Source organism: Peromyscus californicus, unplaced genomic scaffold (assembly GCF_007827085.1).
Source record: "Peromyscus californicus insignis strain IS unplaced genomic scaffold, ASM782708v3 Scaffold_4__1_contigs__length_199733344, whole genome shotgun sequence".
NCBI lineage: Eukaryota > Metazoa > Chordata > Mammalia > Rodentia > Cricetidae > Peromyscus > Peromyscus californicus.
In genome coordinates, this window is record NW_026294562.1 from 136,674,040 (window position 1) to 136,698,152 (window position 24,113).

Consider the following 24,113-nt stretch of genomic DNA (forward strand, 5'->3'; position numbering starts at 1 on the left):
GGTTAAGGGCATACACCACCATGCCCAGCTTGTTTAAGGATTCTAGAAACTTGACAAGTCAAAGAAAGTTTCTTCCCCATATTGCTCTGCTTTGTGACATATGAAAGTCCTGAAGCCATTCACTCTTTAGTGATGTGGTCTGGTCAAAACATGCAGTGACGGTACCCAGCTGTTAATAGTGTTGTTTTTTTATATATTTACTCCCTTCTGTTGCGTTATCAAGATCGCCTTATGGTGCCCAACATTTCCTCTTTCCTTTGCAAGAGTAAACACACGGCTCTTACCAAAAGCAACATTAAAATAGCCTTTTTAAAAGAGATTGTTGTTGTTTGTTTTATTTTTACAGTGGAAACAAAAATAAACAAATGTAAAATGTAAGCATAGCTATAGTTCATAGGCTGTTTTACTAAGTAATTCTAAGATTTCTAAAGACTGTGCATGCTTAGTGCTTCTTTCTTTCTGACCACAGACACCAGAAATCCCACAGGAAGTTGTGCTTCTGAGTGTTGTGGTTTCTAGTTTCCTGTTCCTTTGCATTAGATCAGAGAGAAATCTGTACACAAAGGGAAATTCTTGGTTGAACTTTCTTGAAACTCATAGTGAGATTCTCTAACTTACTTGCATTTCTCCCTTTTGATTTAGACCCAGAGGAAATGTAGCCACATCTATCTGTAATCATTCATGTCATGGTATAATTTGAAAACTTTTTCGGTCAGTGGATAAACTCTTATTGAAGTTAAGGGTGTGTCTCTGAGATTATGCTATATGCTCTCCACTCCATGTTGAAGCACCTCCCCCCAGATAAGCTGTAGGACGGAGCTAGATTCCTGACAACAGTGTTTTTCTTTAAAATGATTTTATTTCTTAATTTTTAATTAGCATACAAATTAATAGGTGTCATTATGGCATCTTCATTTCTATAAATGATGGGAATTTCCCTTGCTATTTAGAGAAGATACACAAATATAGTTTGGTTTAGATACTAAGAGTATCTGTTCAACTTACCCAGTGTATTATACAGTTCAATTTAGATAATTTAATCCAGTTATTCAAAATACCATTGGAAGTTTTTAAAGTGTTGCGTTAACTGGACATTTTTAATTGATATACTTTTTAAAGCAAAGTACTATGAAAGTGAAATGTTTTTACTCGATTCAATTTTTTTAAAGCCATGAAAAAGATAAGATTGATCAGGTATATTGGATTTGAGGCAAGTTGCAGAGATCTAACATTTAACTTACATTGTGGAAGACTTAATAGAAGATTGACCAATGAGAAAAGGTGAAGATTATGGCACAAAACACCCTACCGGCCTCTAGGCACATTTGCAGAATGCATATCTTATTAAATATTAATGCACTGATGTGAAAGACCTTCAATAACCACTTTCTAAAATACAGCACACCTAAGTTTTTTATAATGCTGTCTTCTCATAGGAAAAATTTAATCACCCTTCTTAAGAGAACACAGGGCACTTTGTCTTTAAAACAAACAATCGCATGCGATATGACTAAAACAAAAAACGACTTTAACTGTTGTCATGCATGGCAAGAAATAGGGTTTGGTTTGCATAATGTTCTGTTCTAGTTCAACTAGCTCAGAGTTGTAAAACGCGTGGCTTTGAAACCTTAATTGGTGTTTATGTGGCATACGGATACTTCTTAGAATCAAGTTTGATTTTGTCATGCAGTTGAATTCTAAAAACTATTGTTTAAAACCCTGTTTGTGCTGCACCCCACTCCACACATTTCCTCCGTGGCTATCGTAGCACTATACTAGGTACTTTAAGGGTATTATTTAATGTTGCTAAAAGTTTCTGATATTTGTGAAGAGCTTTGCAGTACAGAGTGTAAATTAATGAAGCTAGAAATGATTTTCTACCCATTTTTCCTGTTCAGCAAGGCAGTTGGCCTAAGTTTTGCACAGTGGCCCATTGAACTGGATGGTGAGTTCCGCGTGTACTTATGTCCTTTTCTGTTCAGCTTGAGCTGGAGGGCTTGGTTTAGAAAGGCGGGCAGCCTGATCTATCTCTTCAGGGGCCAAGAATCTCAGCAATCTTGATAGCCCAAAATGTCTAGGGAGGCAGGAGAAAGTGGCTGGGATTATCACTGGATGCTTGTTCCCCTCAGCGCCCAGATCTGTAACTTGGTTTATTTAAGGCAGTTGGCTAGTTCTGAGCCTGCTAGAACGCTTCTGATGTACTTTAAACAAAAACACATCTCCCTTCAATAGGGTAACAATGCTCAGACACGTGGTAACAGTTGTGACCATTGTTACTTGCGAGGTTAAGGAAACCACAGTCAGGTATTGGCCAGGCCCGTCTTTCCTGCCACACTCCTGCGTGGGACTGATCGCGGGGAGGCTGGCTGAGGAGAGAGTCGACAAGTCTCCGTAGGGAGTCGAAAAGCTTTGGCACACAAGGGTTGGTGGTTCTCGGGGGGCGAATTCTGCCGGATCTTTGATAAAAAAAAAAAAAACAAACAAACAGGATGGTTCGCGCGGCAGCGGAAACCGCCTAGCAAGTTACTTGGAGAGCTGAGCTTTTCCTTCCGCGCGGGGGTCGGACCCGGCCTGGCCCCGCCCCTCGCCGAGGCCCCGCCCCCGCCGGCTGGGCATGCTCAGTGGCCCGGTCCGGCAGGTTTTGCGTGGCTGCCGGAGTTGCCCGCGACGGCTCTGCCCGCCGACGGCACGTCTCGCGGCGGCCGCGCGTTCCGGGGAAGTTAGGTGCGGGAGCAGGCTGCTGAGGAGACGCCCGAGGGCGGAGGGGACAAGCCGGGGGTCCCGGTGCTGCGGGGCGGCGAGCGGGCCGAGGGCGGCGGAGGCCGAGCCGGCGGCCGGGTGTGCCCCGCGGAGAAGCCCGGGCGGGGCGGACGCTTCCCGGACTTTTGTCCTACTTGAATCCCCTCCCCGTGGGCCGGGCCTTTCCGGCCGCCCCCGCCCCTGCCCCGCTCGTCCCCGGGAGATGTTTATGCGGACGGTGGCGTGAGGAGCGGGCGGGCGGGCCGGCGGCGCGGAGTTTCGGGTCCGAGGAGCCTCGCGCGGCGCCGAGAGAGACAAGATGTCCGCCAGGGCCGCGGCCGCTAAGGTGAGAGGGCTCCCGGCCGGCGGGGCTGCGGGCGGGGCGCCGGCGGGGACCAGGGGGACCGGCGGGGGGTCCTCGCCCCGCCCTCCCCGCGGGCGGCCGCCGGGGGCGACGGTGGCGGGGCGGGGAGGGAGGGGAGGAGGGCGGGCTGGGGGCGCGCCTGCCGCCGGGGCAGGTGCACGGCTGCCGGTGCCTGGCTCCGGCTCGCGCTGGGAGGCGACGTGCAACAGGTCTCGCGCCTGGGAAAGTCGCCCCGGGTGAGGGTTCTCAGGTCCCCGAGAGCGTGTCCGCGGAGACCCAGGGGTGTCACCTGCGGCAGGCCGGTGGGTCGCCGGGGCTGTCTCTGGAGGAGTGGTTGGTACCCGGCGAAACCCTGTAGTTTCGATCTGATGTCACCCGCTGCGGTATGCGCCATGGCAGCGATAAAGCTTTGAGACAGCAAAAACACTCAGCTCGAGAGTAGCTAAGGTTTATTTTGAGGTTTATTATTTGTGCGAGGCAACAGAAGGGGGAAAGTTCTTAACACTTGAATTTCAACTTTTCAGAAGTATCACAAAAGTGTCCCTACACATGGACAGTAAGATGGATTCAAACAACAACAAAAAATACCCGGCGAATTCTGCGCAAAACAGCTTCCCGATTCATTTTTCCCGTGTGTTTTGAAGCGTGTTTCTCGACACAACATGTCTTATATCATTAAGTACTACATTAAGCTAAAAAATTTAAAAACGAGTTAGACTCCTCTTCTTTTGTACATTTTAATTCTTTTAAAACATCTTAAAGTGCTTGCTCTTTTAAGCAATGACAGGAATACAAAATGTGATGAGTGAAAAAAAAAACCTCCCTTAAAAATTTATTACTTAAAATACAGTTTAAAACAAGTGGTGATTTTATGTATTTTTCTATTTGAAATACTTAATCATAACCTTTGGGAGCAGATGAAGGAAGCGTCTGAATTCTTAACAGGACCATGTCTTTTGACTGGCAGTAGTTAGCAGTTAGTAGTTGAATAGATTATTTTAAGGAATGGAGTATTCTTCCTTTAGGAATAGTTTAGTTTGTATCTTTTTTGAACGTACATTGATGAACCTTCTAAATGTTAAGACTGGGTCCAAAAGTTAGAATCAGTGCAGCATTTGTTACTTATAAAACATGTTATTTACCTTTGCTGGGACTTCCTTTCCTGGGAAGAAAGACTTTGTTGCCATATTACACAGAATGTCACTTTGTTTCAAAGTGTGAGCCCTGGTACTTGTTATTCAAGACAACACACTTGGAAAGTGTTATTACAAGAGAAGTGTTTCCAATAGCTTGCTATGGCAAGGTGATTTAAAAGGTGTGTTTTTACACATAAATTATGATATTGAGATTTTTCATGGAACATGGTAAAGCCTTTCTAGTTAAATATTTGCATGATTAGCTGGGAATTGAAGGGTTATTTTCTTGGATGCTGTATTGGGGCGTACTTTGAAGTCTTAGTAAAACTAGACCTACCATAAATGAGCAGGAAAATGCAGTGCTAACCAGTTGTTTCCCTAAGTCACATTTATTGTTCTGAGAGAATCAAAAATGCTGAAGAGCCCAGCTCTGTCAGTGCTTTACATAGGGTGCTTTTCTTTCTTCTACCCGGTAAAAAATTGTGCAGACACTAATTTTGCCGCTTGCTCTTCTGTTTTTAGCACAACAGTTGTAGAACTTGTGACTAAGCCAATACTTTTGATTCTGTATTTTTGTAATGGTTCAGTGGTTTTCCTCTTGCTGCTCAGGTTTGCCTTTTTGAGGAGATGTTTGGTTTGCTTCCAGGATATTGTTATTGCAATGAGTACACTTTATATGATTGTATTTACATTTTTTTGTATCTGTACACTTACTACTGTATGGCAAATTTTTTAAAATGAAATTTTTATGTCAAAGAGTCCATTTAAAATTCTGATATACACCATTAAAATCTTCCTCCAAAGCCTATACTTAAGAATAAATACAACAAATAATGGTTTGTTGCCCGAATTTAGGTGGAGGACATCAAATTAAAGACAGTGCCATAAAACTACGAGTGATGAGAGTCAGAACTTACCTATGGTCCCCGAATTGAGTGCAGTGCAGTTCCAAGTATAATTCCAGTGTGACATTATAGAAAACATGATAGCTTGATAAGATGTTTATCTTACCACATAAATGAATGGAGGGAGAAAGTCCTTTTAGAAAATGTAATTTATTATAAATTCAGAGTTGTTGTTTTTTTCTTTTTTTTCCTTTGCTGAGGACCGAACCGAGGGCCTTGCGCTTGCTAGGCAAGCGCTCTACCGCTGAGCTAAATCCCCAACCCCAAATTCACAGTAGTTTAAAGGTTATTGGTTCAGGAATAGACTGGAGCCACACAGCTGTTAGTGATTGTGATCGACTTTTTATATGTACTATTAGTTCTGTATGGGTAATTCTTTTTTTTTTTTTTTTTTTTTTGGTTTTTCGAGACAGGGTTTCTCTGTGTAGCTTTGCGCCTTTCCTGGAACTCACTTGGTAGTCCAGACTGGCCTCGAACTCACAGAGATCCGCCTGGCTCTGCCTCCCGAGTGCTGGGATTAAAGGCGTGCGCCACCACCGCCCGGCTGGGTAATTCTTTCAATTCTCATAGTAATGCTGTGAAGTGGAAACAGTTTGCCTAGGCACAGTTAGCCCAGCAAAAGGGAAAACCATGAATATATATGTCAAACTAAATATAGATTATTGGGAAAGAATCCATTATTCAATAAATAAAGCTACAAAGATGGATTGATACCTTCTTTTAAAAATGTTTCTTTCCTGCCGCATATGCAACAACAACAAAATCCAGATGAATCTTTGTTGTAGTTGCTATTTATTGTGGGTGTCTGATGAGAGCACACACATGCTGTGGTGACCCAGTGGATGACAATTTTGTGGCGTTGGTCAGTCTTGCATCTGAGTCGCAAGCACCTTTATCCACTAAGCCATCCTTTCTTCCCTGCCCCTCATGACATTTGAAGTGTTTGAAAAAATAAGTGACAGAACACTAGGAAAAAAGTGTAGGGAGACACAAGCACAAGTGTATGCGCATGCGCGCAGTGCAACCATGAATGTTTGAAAAGGGATTCTCTGTGCATGATATTCAGCAAGTAAAGGGAAAAGCCTTTTTCTATGTGTATGATGGGCATCTGAATTTGCAATGAGTTTTTGCTTACTACTGTACTTGATAACAGTTTGAAAGTTGAAAACGGAAATTTGGGGATGGTTCTCTGCCTTACCAAATAATGCTTAATTAAGGAAGAAAATAGTATTAGTAATTATTAGGAACATTTTCATTGGCTGACCCACAGAAAGTGGCTGAAGGGAGTTGAATGACTTCTGGAATTTCAAGTTGTATCACTTTGGAAGAAACAGTAAACGTTTTGTGCCCTCCTTGGCTATCTTAGTGTTTTGCTGTGTAATGAAATGTTTGTATCTGAGAAACAGTTTTGTTTTTCCTAGTGGCTATATCTTTTTTTTTTTTGGTTTTCCAGACAGGGTTTCTCTGTGTAGCTTTGCGCCTTTCCTAGAACTCGTTTTGGAGACCAGGCTGGCCTTGAACTCACAGAGATTCGCCTGACTCTGCCTCCTGAGTGCTGGGATTAAAGGCGTGCGCCATCACCGCCCGGCTGTGGCTATATCTGAAATAATGTAGATGGGTATAGTAATGATTTACAGTTTTCTTTTTTAACCATTACTCTGTTTATTGTGAGAATTCTCGGGAATCTATACCAACTGAGGCACAGTGAGTTTTTTCAATAGCTGAACATTTTTGAAACTGAACTGCAGAAAAATATCTAAGGTAATGTGCAAAACTTGTTACATCAGTCTTTATGGACAGGGATTGTTTGCTGAGGAACTGTTAAGTTTTAATTTGGTACTTAACTGATCAGTGAGTATTTGCTTCATGTACTTCAAGAGTAAAGTAAAAACTCACTTGAAGCTTAAGATTTTCGCTGTATTGAGTCCGCCACCATTTATGATCTTCGTTCTAGTGACACCCCCACTCCCCTTTGCTCACTTGTACAGTAGTTTCCACCAGAATGTAGTATTTTAGACACAGGCTTTGAAGTGTGTGGCTGTATCCAACAGTTTAGATGCCATCCATTAAAGCTTTACTTCATGTAAATTGGCTGGTAGTCCTCACTGCATTGTGTAGCTTCATAACGTACTGATACAGTGCTCTTTTCCCCAGTAGATGTCGTCATGGTAGGAGCTTGTACAGTGGACTGATAGTTCAGATTTGAGGAAGACTTAATGCTCCCTCTCGCCTGCTGCGGTGTTAGTGTCAGCCTCACTCACCAGTAGTTAAGGATCATGAACCAATCTGCGACTTTTAGGGCTGTGATGGCTATTTATAGTATTTCTTGTTTGCTTTGAGGGGAAAATTACAGTAGCTTAGCTTGTTTTGTTTTGTGTGTGTTTTTTTTAATCCTAGAATTGGGATTCTACCTCTGACTTACCTGTTCTCTAATCCTTTTCTATTTAGAGACCTAGTGTAAGTTCAGTATAGTTGTTAAGAGTAAATCAGAATAAATAAGATCACTGTGCTTTTATGGAAATATCTTTTTAAAAAAAACCTATTTTTTAATCTTTTTTGGGGGGGTGTCTCAAAATAATAGTTTTGATAAAAATTTAGGAGATATAATTTTGTTTCTTGATCTAGCTCTGATGTGTTAGTAATTCAGTCTTCTGAGAGACAGGAGTCCAGCTTTAAATTCCTGTGACATCTGTCCTCCTGTGTAGCTGCAGAAGATTCCAGGCCTGCAAAGCCTTCATTCACACTCACTCCAAGCAGGTCCCCACTGAGCCACCTCGTAATGGATGACAAGCTGGGGGTGAGGGAGAGCGGGCAGCACTGCTAACTAACCGTTGTTAGCAGAGCTTTATCAAGTGTCAATTAAAATTAAAAGAGGGCTTCTGTTTAGAATGATACTCCTGAAATATTTGACGAGAATTTGTCTTCGACTTCAAACTTTGATAGGCAATGTCACAAACAGAAAAACAAAACCAAAACCACCACCACCAACAAAAAACCAAACATCTTGTAAGTTTGACAGCATTTCATCTGGTGGAAAGAGCTAGCCATTAGGAGAGTTGACCAAGTTTCAGACTTACTCTTCCTCTGTTTCTGAGTAGCGTTTCCTTTGTAAGCCCACAATAAAACTAGACCTTTTGCTATCTTTGACCTAGAGTGCTGCTTAATTTATTTAGTGCGGAGAAGAGTGGCTTCAGGTTGCTGCTCCTTTATGGGCCAACTCTTCCATTTCTTCTTGAGCAGATAAATTCTTAATAATGAGTGAGAAGCTTGGGTAGGTATGAAGGGTGTGAGTCAGAAGTTTCATTTTATAACCCAGAAATGGATAAAATGATTGAATTCTGAATGATTGGCTGTACAGTTCACTGTAAAGCCAGTGGTGCCAAACTTTGGATCTTAAAATACACCGTTGGTGGTATAAATAGGCCCTGAGCTGCTGTGCTTGTCGTACTAAATCTTTGAAAGATAGCATGTTGTTAGATTTTGTCTCAGGTGCATTTTAGTTACGTGTCGGAACAAGATGTTTGTGTGCTGGCAGAATACGAGAAAGTCGATTGGCTGACACATGAACTCACTTGAGTTTACCATGCACACAAAGAATATTTTCTGTGGGCAGTAACGGGGAACCAAAGTTTCAAGTAAGTTTGTTTCAGTCAGCTGAAATCTTTTAAGTTTTATTTTTTAAAAGAGTACATTCCAAAGATAAAGATTTCCATTTTCAGCCAGGTGGTGGTGGTGGTGGTGCACATCTTTAATCTCAGCACTCAGGAGGCAGAGGCAGTCAGATCTTTGTGAGTTGGAGGCCAGCCTGGTCTACAGAGTGAGTTCGGGACAGCCAAAGAGAGAGCTACACAGAGAGACCCTGTCTCAGAAAAAAATAAAATGAAAACCTCATTTTTCTTCTTTTAGGAGTTTTCACTGTTTTGATATTGGTGCTAGTGTTTAAAAGAACGTTTTTGTTATTGTTTTGAGGTGAGTTTTCATAAAACTGAGATTGATCTCAGACTCATTATGTAGCTGAGGTTATCCCTGAATTCAGTGTCTCCCCTCCCCACTGCCAAGTACTGGTGTTACTGGTGTGAACTACCACATCAGCTTTTTAAACAATTTCAGATGACTGAATTATGTGTTATATTTATAGTTAAATCTTTTCTCTAAATATTTTGTTTATTTAAGTGCATTGATGTTTTGCTTACATGTATGTCTGTTGGAGGGTGTTGGATTCTCTGGAACTGGAGTTACAGACAGTTGTGAGCTGCCACGCAGGTCCTCTGGAAGAGCAGCAGTGCTCTTAACAGTTGAGCCATCTCTCCAGCCCCCCAATTACATCTTTTTGTTGTTGCTTGTTTTTTGTTTTTGAGACAGGGTTTCTCTGTGTAGCCCTGGATGTCCTGGAACTTGCTCTGTAGACCAGGCTGGCCTTGAACTCAAGAGATCTGCCTTCCTCTGTCTTTGAGTGCTGGGATTAATGGTGTGCACCACCACTGCTGGCTAATTAAATCTCTTAAATCTGGAACTTAGAAGGATACCAAGAATGACTAATTGTTTTTGTTAACACTGAGTACATTTTGGTTTAGTTCTGTGCTCTTTAGAAGTTTCTAGTATAACTGGGTGGTGGAGGCGCATGCCTTTAAACCTAGCACTTGGGAGGCAAAGGCATGGGACCTCCGAGGCTGATCTCTGAGGCGGAGGCTGGCCAGCCTGTTCTATACCAGGACAGACAGGACTACACAGAGAAACACTGTCTTGAAAAACAAAAACACAGAAGTTTATAGTATTCAGCTGCTCTATAGTGTAATGATCCGTTTTAAAACTTGTAATTCATTGTGTAAAAACCAAAGAATTTGGGGCTGGGTGCATCTCTCAGTTGGCAGAGTGCTTGCTTGTCTAGCATGCACAAAGCCCAGTGTTCAGTCGCTAGGACTGCATAAAGTGGGTGTGGTAATGCATGCCTGTAATCCCATCTCTGGGAAGGTGGAGGCCTGAGGGTCAGTAGCTCAAGGTCATCCTCATCTATATAAGGAGTTCCAGACTATCTTGGACAACTTGATCCATCTAGGCTGATCTCAAACGTGTTAATATGGCCCAGACTGATTTTGAACTCAGTTCTGCCTCCGCCTCCTGAGTGCAGGGATTACAAGACTTTCCACTGTAGTTAGCTTGTCCTTTGTAGCCTTTTATTGTAGAAAGACTTCTTGCCTTATTGACTTTGGGGGGAAAACGTAGGTTAAGTTGTGGTTTTGTACTGGTTGAATATTGTGCAAAATGAATTATCTGAACAAAATGTCCAGCTATTATGAGTTCTAACAGTTGTATGAGAGCCGTTTTTGGTTAGTTTTAATTTTGAGAATATTTTATGATTAAATCTTAAATCTATAGTGGGCATCCCCTTACTTGATTCTGGTAAGACTATTGAAATCTCCAGTCAAGAGGTAGATGTATTTTAGACAAAAACATCTGGCTTTCAAAATGTAAATCTTTTTCAGTAGTATCATAGAAAAGGACTTTAGAAGACTTACTCAGTAATTTTTTTTATTTGTACTGGACTATTTAATCAAACAAAAATGTACTGTACTGACGCTATATTGCCTGTAAAATTGGAAATGAGTGGGCATTGAAAATAGATTCTGCATTTATGTTGAGTGCTGACTCACATATACTGAACTTAGTGTTTCATAGATATGCTTATTTGATGTTTAGAGTCCTATTAGGTACTATTAATTTCTTTTACAGGTGAAGGATCCTTTTACAGGTGAAGAATCCAAGGCTAATTCATTTGCTATAGTTAGTCACACACCTGATTATAACTCAAACGTGTACATTTAAATGCTCCTGTGTTCTAAATGAGCATCAGACGAACATTCGTATGTATTAGGTGAGTCTTAGACTGGACAAGTAGGATGAGTCATGGAAGCTGGAAGCATCCTACAACTGTATTTGTTGGGAACAAGCTGCAGTGAAGGTAGCAGCTACTGAAGCTCCAGCTGGTCCCTTTCCTGGGGTCAGACAAGCCAGATCTTCAGTTTTTCAAAACAGGTTATAAATCTGGATTTTGACATAAATGCTTTGACTTAAAACTAGCCAGCCCAGGTAATTTTTTTATCTTCTTATTGTGAAACATAGCATTAATGTATAAAAATGCATTTGGCAAATGTCCATAAATTAATTATAAAGTGGAAAACCATGTAAACACTACGTACCTATCAGCAGGCCAGATTTTATACAGCAAGAAGTCCAGTATGATAAGTTCTTAAAAAATATGGTCAGCCGGGTGGTGGTGGCGCACACCTTTAATCCCAGCACTCAGGAGGCAGAGCCAGGTGGATCTCTGTGAGTTCCAGGCCAGCCTGGTCTACAGAGCGAGTTCCAGGACAGGCACCAAAGCTACACAGAGAAACCTCTGTCCCGAAAAACTAAAATAAATAAATAAATAAATACACACACACACACACACACACACACACACACACACACACACACACATAGTCATTGAATAAGCTTAAGTTTCTTTCGCTTACTGAGTTTAGGGTCTAGGTTTTGAATTTTGGGGGATCTATCTGCCATTTGCTACTGTCTCACCTATTTAAAAGCATGCAGGAGTAGAAAGCAAACAGTACCCAGCTCAGATAGTTGTATAACTCCACTGAGAACCTAGCACATAGTAAGTTACCGTGATTGACACATCTTTTTAAAACATTGTAAATGAAGCCCATTTTAATATTGGAGAAAGCCATGTAGGAATTACGGTTGAGCTTATTTATTTACAAAATTCATTCTGTAGATAAGTAGATTCAATTCAGTGAGTTATTTTTTAGTTTCAGAAGAGGTGCTTGGGCTCTTGAAATACTTAGGAAAACTATCTTGCATTATCGTTAAGAGCTACAGCCTGGTTTGATGAATTAGGCAATAGAGGCTTTGAAGTACATTACAAATCCAGTGTATATGACTCAGTTTGGATATTCACCTTAGTGGTGAGTGATTGATTATCAAGTCTTTCAGTTTTTTAACCAGTTGAGCACGTCTGATCTTTTCATTGTAGTCTACCTTTATTTTCTACCACTTACTACCTTCCCTCTTCACATATGTAACATATACACGTACTCTCTTTGGAGTGCTAAAGTAGCCTTCTAAAGAATATCTTAGATTTAATTTTTCCAAAATAAAGAAGTGTTTTTTGTCCTTTAATAGTTTTACACACACACACACACACATAGTATCTTGATCATAGTCAGCCCAAATCTCCCTACCCTCAGCCCACCCCTACCCCCTTTGTAATTCATTGAGTCCAGTTAGTGCTGATTGTATGTATAGGTTGGGGGTATTTGCGAAGGCACAGACAACCTACCAGTGACCACACCTCCCAAGAAAAACAACTTCCCCTCCTCCAGCAGCCAATAGCTCTTCAGCTAAGGTAGAGTCTCATGAGCTCCTCACCTACCCATGCTTGGTCCTGTGCAAATACCACAGCTGGCATGAGTTTATGAGTTCAGAAGACAGCATTTCACAGCAAGCCTCCTCGTCCTCTGGCTCCTAAGTCTTTGTGTCTTCTAGTCCATGCTGTTCTGAGCTGTAAAAGTAATCTTTTCAAAATCTAAGTGTTATGGTTAGTTTCTCTACCACGTCTTCTAAAATACACCCCAACATTCACTCATTCTAGTTTCTATGTTCTCTGGCTTTAGGTAGTAAAAGATCGAGATCGGTCACGTGGTCAGTAAACTGTTACTGGGTTGTTGTCCACTTGAATGACCTCATCTTTCTCTTTCTCTTTGCCCTCTGTTGACAGACTTTGCTTTCCACTTCTCATTTATTAAACTGTCCATGCCTGTGTGTGTGTGTGTGTGTGTGTGTGTGTGTGTGTGTGTGTGTGTGTGTGAGGGGTTTGCTCACAGAGACCAGAAGAAGGTGTCAGATCCCCCTGAAGCTGGAGTTCCAGATGGTCGTGAGCTCCTTGAGATGGCTATTTGGATCCTAACTCTGGTCCTTTGAAAGAGCTGTAAGCATGCTTTCTTAACATCTGAGGCATCTCTTCCAACCCTCTTCAGTTCTCCCATGCACTTCCTGCCAGGTTTCTCTGTTCCTCTTAGGACACTGGTTTTCTTTCTTGGTAGTGCTTATTTAAGCCTGTGATTATATATCAAGTCAGGAAGTGTTTGGGTCATATGTGTCTCCCATTAGAGTATAAGCTCTGGGAGAAGCATGGTCAGATTTGATTGTACCTGGTTATTTCCAGAGCTTAATACAGTATCATAGCATATAATAAATTCAGATATTTTACTAGGAATTGGGCTTTTGATTGGACTGCTTCCTTTACTGGAATGTTTCCCACATCCATCCCTCACCCATCTAGCATTGGTTTATTTTTTCCTTAAGAGCTTTGTCCTGAGCCCAGAAACTAGGTCAGAACTCAGGAGTATCAAGATCCCTATGTTATCTTTCTACCACTTAGAACTCATACCTATTGTCTGCCGGCAGTTTAATAGTTAGCTTTTTTTACACTTGCATCCTTCCTTGTTGTGTTAGATGATCTTTTAAAATGCTCCTGTAAGATGCTTGCTTCTCTCTAAGATTCCCTGTACTTTTTCTTTTCTGGAGAAAAAGGCAGCTGCTGAAGGAACTGGTCGAAGGGTCATGGTAGGGGCACTCTTGGTTTGGGTCTTCTCAGAAAATGATTTCTAGTTCCTTCAAGTTTCTTTTTTTAAGTGACAAACATTTGAAATGGAAACTATGATGAAATCTCCCATGTATTCTCATTTCAGTACAGATAGCAATTAATGAACCCATTATCACATAACATTTTTTGGTTTGCTTTTATAAGATCTTTCCTTCCACTCTTCTCTTCTCCCACTTCCACACAGTCTCTCGTAGCCCAGACTGGTCTTAAACTCTGGTGTGATGTGCCTGTAGCTGTCTTGAACTCGTGCTCCTCATCCTTCCCTTAAGTGCTGAGATCACAGGCCTAGGTCACTACACCTGGCTTTATAAATGGTAAGTGCTTGCTTAGATTTTTTTATTTAATTAACATTTTTCATTTATTTTACATACCAACTACAATTTCCCCTTCCTCCTCCCATGTCTCCCCCACCCCCACGCTTCTACCCGCTTCCCCGTCCACTCTTCCTCTGTCTCCATTCAGAAAGGGGCAGGCCTCCCATGAGCTTGAACATAGCATTTGCCTAGATTTCTTAATACACTAGGTGTTGCCAGATGATGGTGTTTAAATTTTATTCTTTTGTGATTTATTAGCTGGAATATCTAAGGAAAACTTCTTTCATGTACTGTTTGGTTACCCAGGGGTACTGTTTGTATAAGAAAGACAGAATAAACAGTCCCTTGCCAGTACTAGTACCAGAAAAAATGTACCAGTTTTTCAAATTACTGTATTAATTGTTTCAATGTTTTTTTTTTTTTTTTAAAAAAGACAAATGGGCAAATTATATTTGATTTACTTTTATCAATTCCATTACAACTTTTATCGTCAAGTTACTTTATTTTGAAGTATTTCTAACAGTACATTAAAGGAAAAAGAGATCATGGTGTATATAAGTTAATTTTCAAATTGGATACACCTCTTTGCCTAGCTTCTGGAGCAAGAAGGAATCTTACTAATATCTCAGAGTTTTTTTCCAAGTTCTGTGCCTGTGTACAAGGGTAACTCTATCCTGACTTCTAACTGGTACACTACTTTTGTCTGCTTAATTTAAAACTCATGTTGTTTTGTGGGTTATAAGATTTATACGTGTTTGTGCACTTTGGCAAGTACAAAAATTTAAATATGTGATTATAAAGCGAACCTTTTCCCTGTGAATATATAAATATGCTTTCTTTTTTACAAAATTGGCACCATTTTCTTTTTTCAAGATGCCTTTCTGTATTAACTTCTCAAAGACTGTATTTGTAGAGATGTTGGTTTTCCTGCCGCTGTCTGTCAGTGTGTTCACACATTTCTGACACAGTTGTGTTCATTTGTTACTTCATTTCTATTGAAACTTGATCTTTTAGTTCCCGTGTGCTTGTTTTAATTTATTTATTAATTTAATAACTTATGAATTCTTTCTTTTAATGAGTTGCTTTTTTCTTGTATTTGTGAATTTTGTTGAGTCCCTGACTGCTCCTGGAGTCTCTTCAGGACCCCACTTCATTGAGCTTGAGATTGATCTTTTTTCACTACCTCTTGGCATCTCTGTTTCGAGAATTTAAACAGTACCCCCAGATCATTACCACTCTATGCCATCTGCTGTCTTCTAACACGTATCCTATTGCCTGTCTGTGTACTTCACCTATAGAGCAGTGGGTAGAGTATAACGTGTATTTGAAAATTCACAGAGGGTCAGGATCCATCCCTATACTTCTTAGTTCCGGACTCAGTCTTATGCCAAGAAGTAGTCTTGTTTTCTACTTTAGGTAGAATAAAAAGCTAACAACAAAAAAGTAAAACACAAAACAAAATAAAAACAAACTTTAGAGCTCCAGGGAAAGTGGGAACAATTCAGGTCGAAGAGTTGCTTCCAGAAGGAGCCCAGAAAGAGCAGGACTTGATTTTCCTAATGGAGGCCTGGAAGCCATGCAAAATCTGTTTAGGTTGCTTTAACTCTTGTGTGCGGTACCACCACCACCCACCCCGACAGGGTTTCTCTGTGAAACAGCCCTGGCTGTCCTGGAACTCACTTGGTAGCCCAGGCTGGCCTCCAAACTCACAGAGATCCTGCCTGCCTCTGCCTCCCGAGCTCTGGGATTAAAGGCGTGCACCACCACCGCCTGGCGGAAATTTTCTTCTTTTGTGATGTTAGATAACAAAGTATGTTGCTATCAGATTGAGAGATCTTCAGTTCTTGTATTTTGGTGTGTTCTCTGGACAGTAAATAATGTTTTGTATTAACTCGGTTGGTTTTCATGTATTTTCACCAGCAACTTGTTTGGTTTTCTTGATCCTTCCTTCCTTCCCCTAAAATAGTTGTGGTCCATGGGGTCACCTTAGTCCTTTGTAACTAGATACTGGTTTCAGTGCTGCAGTCTTTGTAGATTGCCCTTAGATCTTTGTCTACTCCAGATCTCAGTCTTTTTTTTGTTTTTTAAGATTTATTTATTTATTGTGTATACAGTGTTCTGCCTGCATGTATGCCTGCATGCCAAAAGTGGGTACCAGATCTCATTATAGAAGGTTGTAAGCCACCATGTGGCTGTTGGGAATTGAACTCAGGACCTCTGGAAGAGCAGTCATGGCTCTCAACCTCTGAGCCATCTCTCTGGCCCCCTAGGTGTCAGACTTGATCTTTCAAACATGTATACCCACTTACTTGCCCAATTCCTGTATCTCTGCTCTGATGGTTCCCAGTACTTGAAATTAAGCATGTCTGAGATTGCATTTGTAATTGTTGCCTGCCCTTTCAGAGCTGCCCCCCCCCCCCCCTTCTTCTCAGGTTAATTCTCCTCTAACTGATCTTTCTGCCTTCAATCTGCCTTCCACTTACAGTCTTTTGAATGAACTCTGATTCAGATAATTGTTTAATTATCTAAAACTTAGTAGTGTTTTTCCATTGAGTGTTCAACATTACGTCACAACACGTGTGATGTGTCTGGAGATTTGCTGTTCCTCTATTCAACCCTCACCCTCTTTCGCAGATAGTACTATTCAGTCATAGGAAAATGAGCTTTCTTGTCAGTTCGCTATCCTGTCTTTCTCCCACTTGATTTGTAGTTGGCCTAAAGGGTGATGAAACTGCTTAGAATTAGGATCTAGAGTTGGCAGGAAGCCCTTCAGATTTGGTGATCTGAGTAGTGTATTTGCCAGCTGGAGCTTAGAACAAAGAAACCAAACAAACTCTTGGCAGATTCTGAAATAAAGCTCTTTTTGCTTCTTTAGAAATGATGATTCTAGGCAGTTGATATCAACTTAGAAGTGTATGCAAAACTAATGCAGCAACCAAGAGTTGCAGTCACTTTGGATACTAATTATTGAGTTTGTAACCCATCCTTTAGTGTACTTTAATAAATAGACTTTCAGAACTGGGAAGACCTTTTTCCTTGAAATAATTCAGTCTAATTTTCTGATCTTATAGGTGAGGAAAACTAAAATCTCACTTCAAATTTATAACAGATTTGGGTGCTGCTCTTGTTTTTGGGCTAGCTCATTTTCTGTGTATCTTGCATAGTTAATGGAGAATACTAGAAGCAGCGTCATGCTTAGCGGATTATCCCCTGTTCTTTAGTTTCCTACAAGCCTAAACACTTTAGAATGGGACCGGTGTGTTTAACAGAGGCCCTTGTGTAGGTTTTACAATGATTCTTTTTTTAAAAGATTAATAATAAGTTTACAGCGTGAAAATGAAGTTTGCACTTAAATTTATTTGCACAAGTAATAAGATGAACATTATAAAACAGTACAGAAGGACTTATAGTGAAAACAAACCTCCCCAGCTCGGTTTCTGTTTCTCTTCAGAGGCTATTATGTCTTAGGTATTCTCCCAGAGGCTGTGCTCCCTAGCCTAAAGGATCCAGTTCTCACTCATTAATAATCATTTTCATAATTTAATAAATGAAACCTCTAAAACAACAAGTCCAACTAGAAGCAAATATTTGAGGCTTCAAGTATCAATGGAATGTGAAATGTAGTTTGAAATATGTTGTCAATTTAGTATGAGTGGAAAAAGAACAAAAAGATAAACCACCTGATAGAAATACACCCATGGTCCCTTTATTTCAAGCTGATCCATGTGAACGTTTTTCATGCCTTTTCAGCCTTCTCCCTACTTACACTGAAACAAAATTAGATTCGACAATACCCAAGCTGATTTGTATCCTGCTTTTCTTTGCCTAACAATGTAAACTATGTGATCATCACAACGATGCAGATAACCACACACTTTTCATAAGATAGTTACCAAGGAAAGTACCTGTTATCAGGTCACTTACAGTTTGGACTGATAGGGATTAAAAAAGTCATCGAAGCACTGCTACTAGTTAACCAAGTGGATCCAGGAAAAACCAGTTTAGAGCTATGCAAGCAGTTCTCATTGTTAATGTCAGCTGAGATTGCACAGACTGGCAGTCACTGCAGACGCTTTATTATGTGTATTTTAGTGGAGCTGCTGAGAGTTAATGCATCTACTTATCACTGTCACTGAGTCACATTGATGGAGGAGGGTTTGTTGTTGTTGTTGTTGGTGGTGTGTGTATGTGTTTTTAAAAAAAATCTGGTCAGTTTTTGTTTAAAACAAAACAGCTTTGTGTCCAGGGGAGTCTTATTAAAAGAAAGTTTTGCTGCTCATGATTGGAAGATTGAAACAAAAGCTGGTGAGGTTGGCAGTTCTTATCTCTGGGAGTGAACAGAGAGATCCTTTCTCTTTCTTCCCTTATTCATTTGGGAGGAAAGTCAATCTAGTTGCTTTGAATTTAGGGAAGCAGGCTTTCTTTATAGGGGTCTATTTTCTAAGGTGCCATTAATCTTCAATTAAAATTGCTGTGGGAAAAGAGAAATGGTTCCCTGGCACCTTGATGCGCAAAGTCTTGTGATGCTACTGATACCCTTGTAACAGAAACAGATCTCACTTGTGAAAGACGCACTTATAGTAATAGCTGATGAGGGATGTTCCCAGAATGCCATGCATATCACTGTCCCCTTTCACCCTACATTTTGATAACTCTGAAAAATCTATTTTAGAAATAAATACATATTAGGCACCCTAGTTTATTTAAAAAGTAAAAAGAGACTATTACTGTAAACCATCAAGAGCAATTAGCCCAATTCAAAAGAAATTTGCTTTTAAATTTTTAGTGTTCATCTTTTAGATCATTTCTTTTCTCCATGAGAGATTAATGGTGAGAGATAAATACTCAGCTACCCTGTGGTCTGGCTAGGATCTACACTGAAACTTGGATTGATTTTTATGGTTCTGGGGGGATGAGGGACTTGAGATTTGTGTTTTAATGTTTTGTAGATGCATGTCTGTGATAGGTGTAACATAAAAGCCTTCTTCTGTATGACTGTGAATGAAGTTAGAGGAAGTGAGTCTGACAGAGAACTGAAACTGGATGGAGCAGTGTTGCTTGTGACTTTAAAACAACCTATCAGATGTTCTTCATCTGGTTCCTGGAACACATATTTATAAATACCGAGGTCAGAGGTATTTTACTTTTTCTTGCTTTTCACACCATGAAGAACACTCTTAAATGTTCACTTAGATATTTTAAAAGTGTTGTATCTTTTATTCTAGCCTGTCTGACGGTAAGCATAAAGTTGCTGAATTAGCTGGCTCGAACTTGATTTCTGCTTGAGTTAAATGTAGAGCGGCATCTGTCCAAATTAAGTTAAAAACAAAGGAAGTTCCTGGGTCTGGTTTCCTATCTCTTAAAACAAAAACAAACAATCCTTTCATAGTTACTAAGTGTTTTCCAGAATATTTTTAATATTAATAGTGTGAGTTTTGGTATTTTATTATGCTAAGTTGTTTCCAGAATGCTTTCCTTTGCTTTATTAAAAACTTATTTCTTTTAGTAAGGTAAATGCTTTGTTTTCTTTTCCTTTATCAGAGCACAGCAATGGAGGAAACAGCTATATGGGAACAGCACACAGTGACGCTTCACAGGGTGAGTTTCTGCTGCAGTAAATAATCTGTGTTATAATTCAGGACACTGGCAGCTTTGAAAACAATAGAGGAAAGCCAGATGTCAGGAAGCCAAAAGAAAGGGGAATTTTTTCTATAGTCTTTTGTTTAAAATTAGATTTGTAATAAATTCTTCATTAAGGTCAGAAGTGAGCATGATTACTTTTTCACATATCCTTTTGGTTATTTCTTGTGTATTTGCTATTTTTAATCTCTGAATTTAAGTGATTTGTTGCTTAGAATTTTGAATGAAAAGATAAAAGATTATATATTAATATATAATTAATTATAAACTGATTGTATATACATGTTTATAGGCTTGGGGTTTAGTTATGTTCCTAATAAAATCTTGAAAGAAGGCTTAGTATGTAGCTCAGTTGATAATGTGCTTAGATTTAGCTAGCCCTCATGAAGCCCTGAGTTCCATCCCCATCTGAAATCCTGGCACTCAGGAGATAGAGGCAGGAGGATCAGAAGTTGAAGGCCATCCTTAGCTACTTAGAAAGTGTGTGTGTGTGTGTGTGTGTGTGTGTGTGTGTGTGTGTGTGTGTGAGAGAGAGAGAGAGAGAGAGAGAGAGAGAGAGAGAGAGAGAGAGAGAGTGTAGTCATGAAAGATAAGTGTTCATTTGAAGCATGTACAACCTAAACAATTGCAGATGATCAGGAAAAGATTATTGGTAAACACAGTGGAAATAAGAGCTTTGAAACCAGGCTGGTGTGGGTTTTAATTCTATTTTGAAGAAGTGACCCAATCTGTCTTGTAAAACCTTGGTGTTTACATGTTTAAAAGGAGGCTAGGAGTTGGAGACATGGCTCCAAAGGAGCTAGTGCCTTCTTTTCGGTTGTTTTTTTTTTTCCCCTCCGAGACAGGGTTTCTCTGTGTATCTTTGTGCTTTTCCTGGAACTCACATGGTAGCCCAGGCTGGCCTCGCACTCTCAGAGATCCGCCTGCCTCTGCTTCCTGAGCACTGGGATTAAAGGCGTGTGCCACCACCGCCCAGCTGTGCCTTCTTTTCAAAAGAATTCAAGTTTAGTTCCTGGTACCCATGTTGGATTGGTCACAGCTGTCTGTAACTCCATCTCCAAAGGATCCAATACCCTCTTCTGGCCTCTGCAGATACACACACACACACACCAAACAAAACAAAAACAAAACAAACTTAAAAATTAGCTGGGCATGGTGTCACACACCTTTAATCTCAGCACATGGGAGGCAGAGGTAGGTGGATCTCTCTGAGTTCAAGGCTAGCCTGTTCTGTATAGCAAGTTCCAGGATGGCTAGGGCTACATAGAGAAACCTTGTCTCAAAAAATAAAAATGAAATAAAATAAAATAAGATAGGGCTAATGGCACCAGTGCATGCTTTATCTGTTCAGACATCTCCCAAAATTCACCCCTTTTTTCTTTGAGTAAAGCTCACTCTACTGATGGTTTTCCTGCTTAGAAAATGTTTAAATATATGTCATATGCCTTACACTGATTATTCCTGAGAAGTTGACAAGTGGGGGTGGGGAAATCATGTTCTTGGACACTACCGCTGATTATCTAACACATGAGTGTTTGAATCTGCACATGGTGATAAAGAGTCAGTTAATTATTCAGTTTTGGGCAGATATGGTTGACCTTTTTCTGTCTCACTAAATGAAGAAATCATTTTAATAATATGTATCTTAACTTTTTTCTGTCTCACTAAATGAAATCATTTTAATAATATGTATCTTAACTTTTAATTCGTAAAGCTGAAATGTAGCTTCCTGTTTGAATTGTGCTTAATAGGTAGCATGTTTAAATCAGATGTATGATACATAAAATAATTTTATACTTCATGTCTTTCATTTGGCTGGGATATAATGGCTTACTAGCATTTTAAGTATTATATTTATTTTTCTTAATACCTTTATCATTTTTGTTGATGTAATTTGCATAAGGGTAAATATATGCTCATGTGGTATACATTTCTGAGTTTTGACAGTCACATAATCAATATCATAGTAAAAATGCAGAGTGACTCCATTACCTTAAAACTTTCCTTTAGGTCCTTTGTAATCAACTCTGTCTCTTCACGTTCGGCCTTGAACCAATAATCTGTCCTCTTAAACTTTGACCTTTTCTGGGATGTCATATAAATGGATTTATGTAATACGTAGCCTTTTGAGACTGACTTCATATGCAGAGATTAATGCATTTGAAACTTTTCCATAATCTTGTTGTGTTGGTATCTAGTTCCTGCTTATTACTAATTTCCACCCCATTGTATGAATGTATAATAGTTTACTCATCCTATAGTTGATGGTACATTTAGGTTGTTTGTAGTTTCTGTTGATTGTGAATACATCTGCTTTAGGATACAGACTTTTGTTTGACCATAACTTCATAAATAAACTTCGTAAATAGTTAGAAATGGAATGGCAGTGGGTTTTATGCTAGCTGTTTAATTTTATAGGAAATTACCAGCCTGGATATGCCTTCTCACCAGCAATGGATGAATGTCACTCAGTTATCTCATCAGCTCTTGATAGTGTCAGTTTTAACCATTGAGGTTAGCCATTTGAATAGATGTCTAGTAGTCTCTCATTGTAGCTCTTTTAGTTTGTATTTCTCTGGTTAATGCCGAGCACCTTGTAATGATCAGTCTTCATTGCCAAGTTGAGTGGGGTTGGAATCATTAGGAGACAAACTGAGGCATGTCTGTGGAGATGTTTCCAAACAGATTTCTCTGAGGAGGGAAGACCCATGCTGAGTATGGGTAGTCCCATTCTTGGGGTCCTGGGACTTGTGGAGTACATGGTCTCTCCACTTTCAGACTGAACAGACTGACCAGTTGCCTCACACTCCTACCACCATGCCATCTGTATTCTACCATCCCTACCATGCTGGACTATATTCTGCCATGAACCAGAGTAAATCCACTCCTCCTTCTATTGACCTGATTCTTGTCAGAGACTTTCCCACAGTGATGGATAACTAATCCTTCATTCTCCATTGCCCTCTTAAGTCCCCCAGTGATCCTGGGGGTTGAGCCCAGTGCCTGTATAGTAGGAAACTGTGTGACCACTAGCCACACTGCCCGACCTATTGAACGTGCTTTGATGTGCTTGTCCATATTTTTTTTCTTTGATTAAGTGTCATTCTACTTTGCTTTCTATTTCTGTGATAAACACCATGACCAAAACCAATTTGTGAAGGAAAGGGTTTTTTTGGCATACATGTCCTGATCACAGTTCATCACTGAGGGAAGTCAGGGCCAGAATTAGAGGGAGGAACCTAGAGCCAGGGACTGAAACAGAGACTATGGAGAAGTGCTGCTTGCTAGCTTGCTCCTCTTTGCTTGTTCAACTTGCTTTGTTTTTTTGAGACAGGGTTTCTCTGTGTAACAGTCCTGGCTGTCCCGGAACTTGCTTTGTAGACCAGGCTAGCCCTGAACTCACAGAGATTCACCTGCCTCTGCCTTCCAGGTGCTGGAATTAAAGGTGTGCCACCACCACCCAGCTCAACTTGCTTTTTTATGCAATCCAGGTCAGACCTCCTCAGGGCTGGGCCCTCCCACAAGTGATCAGTAATCAAGAGAATGTCCCACAGACTTGCCTACAGGCCAATCTGATGGAGGCATTTTTTTTCAGCTGTGGTTCCTCTTCCCAGAGGAATTTATGTCAAGTTGACAGATGACTGGCACAAATGTGTTCAGGTTTGTTTTTTTAAAGTTGTCACATATGCATAACAAAAAATTTGTCACCTGCTGAGTGGTAGTTCCAGCACTCAAACTCACAGAGATCCACAGAGCCAGGTGGATCTCTGTGAGTTTGAGGCCAGCCTGGTCTACAGAGAGAGATCCAGGACAGGCTCTAAAGCTACAGAAAGAAATCCTGTCTCAAAAAAACAAAAACAAACAAATAAATGAATGAATGAATAAAAAATTGTCACCTGTTAAAATTCATCCTCCATGTTTTAATTAGGTCATTTGCTTTTAGTTGTGGTAGGAGTTCTTTGTATATTTTGAATATTTACCCCTATCGAATGTGACGAGAATGTTTTCTTCATTATATGGATTGCCATTTCATTTAGCTCTGATCTTTTGCACATAGAGTTTATACACACACACACACACACACACACATACACACACACATATATATATATATACATATATATATATTCTGGATACAGATTCATCAAGTATTGTTTTACATAGTCCCCCTACCCTCACCCCACCTGGGGTTGTTTTCTGCCAGCATTTTTATTTTCATCAATCATGTTTTTTGGTTTTGAATCTCAAAAATCTTTGCAAACCTTGAAGTAAAAGGTTTTCTATATGTGTTTTCTAGAAGTTGTATGTGGGTTAAATTTTGTATGTGATAAAAGAAATAAGAGAGTA

The 24,113-nt window shown here is 40.2% G+C and overlaps 1 protein-coding gene across 10 annotated transcripts in view; it reads left to right on the top strand.

The window, feature by feature from the left end:
* Tjp1 (tight junction protein 1) overlaps positions 1-24,113 on the top strand; it is a 255,751-nt gene that overhangs the window by 170,889 nt on the left and 60,749 nt on the right. For 9 of the 10 annotated variants that reach the window (XM_052713715.1, XM_052713716.1, XM_052713718.1 and 6 more), the window contains exon 3: positions 19,668-19,724. In XM_052713715.1, coding sequence (XP_052569675.1) covers positions 19,668-19,724 — 57 coding nt within the window. Of the gene's footprint in view, positions 1-2,634; positions 3,086-19,667; positions 19,725-24,113 lie in introns of those variants that run through there. The other variant, XM_052713722.1, reaches the window with a different exon arrangement.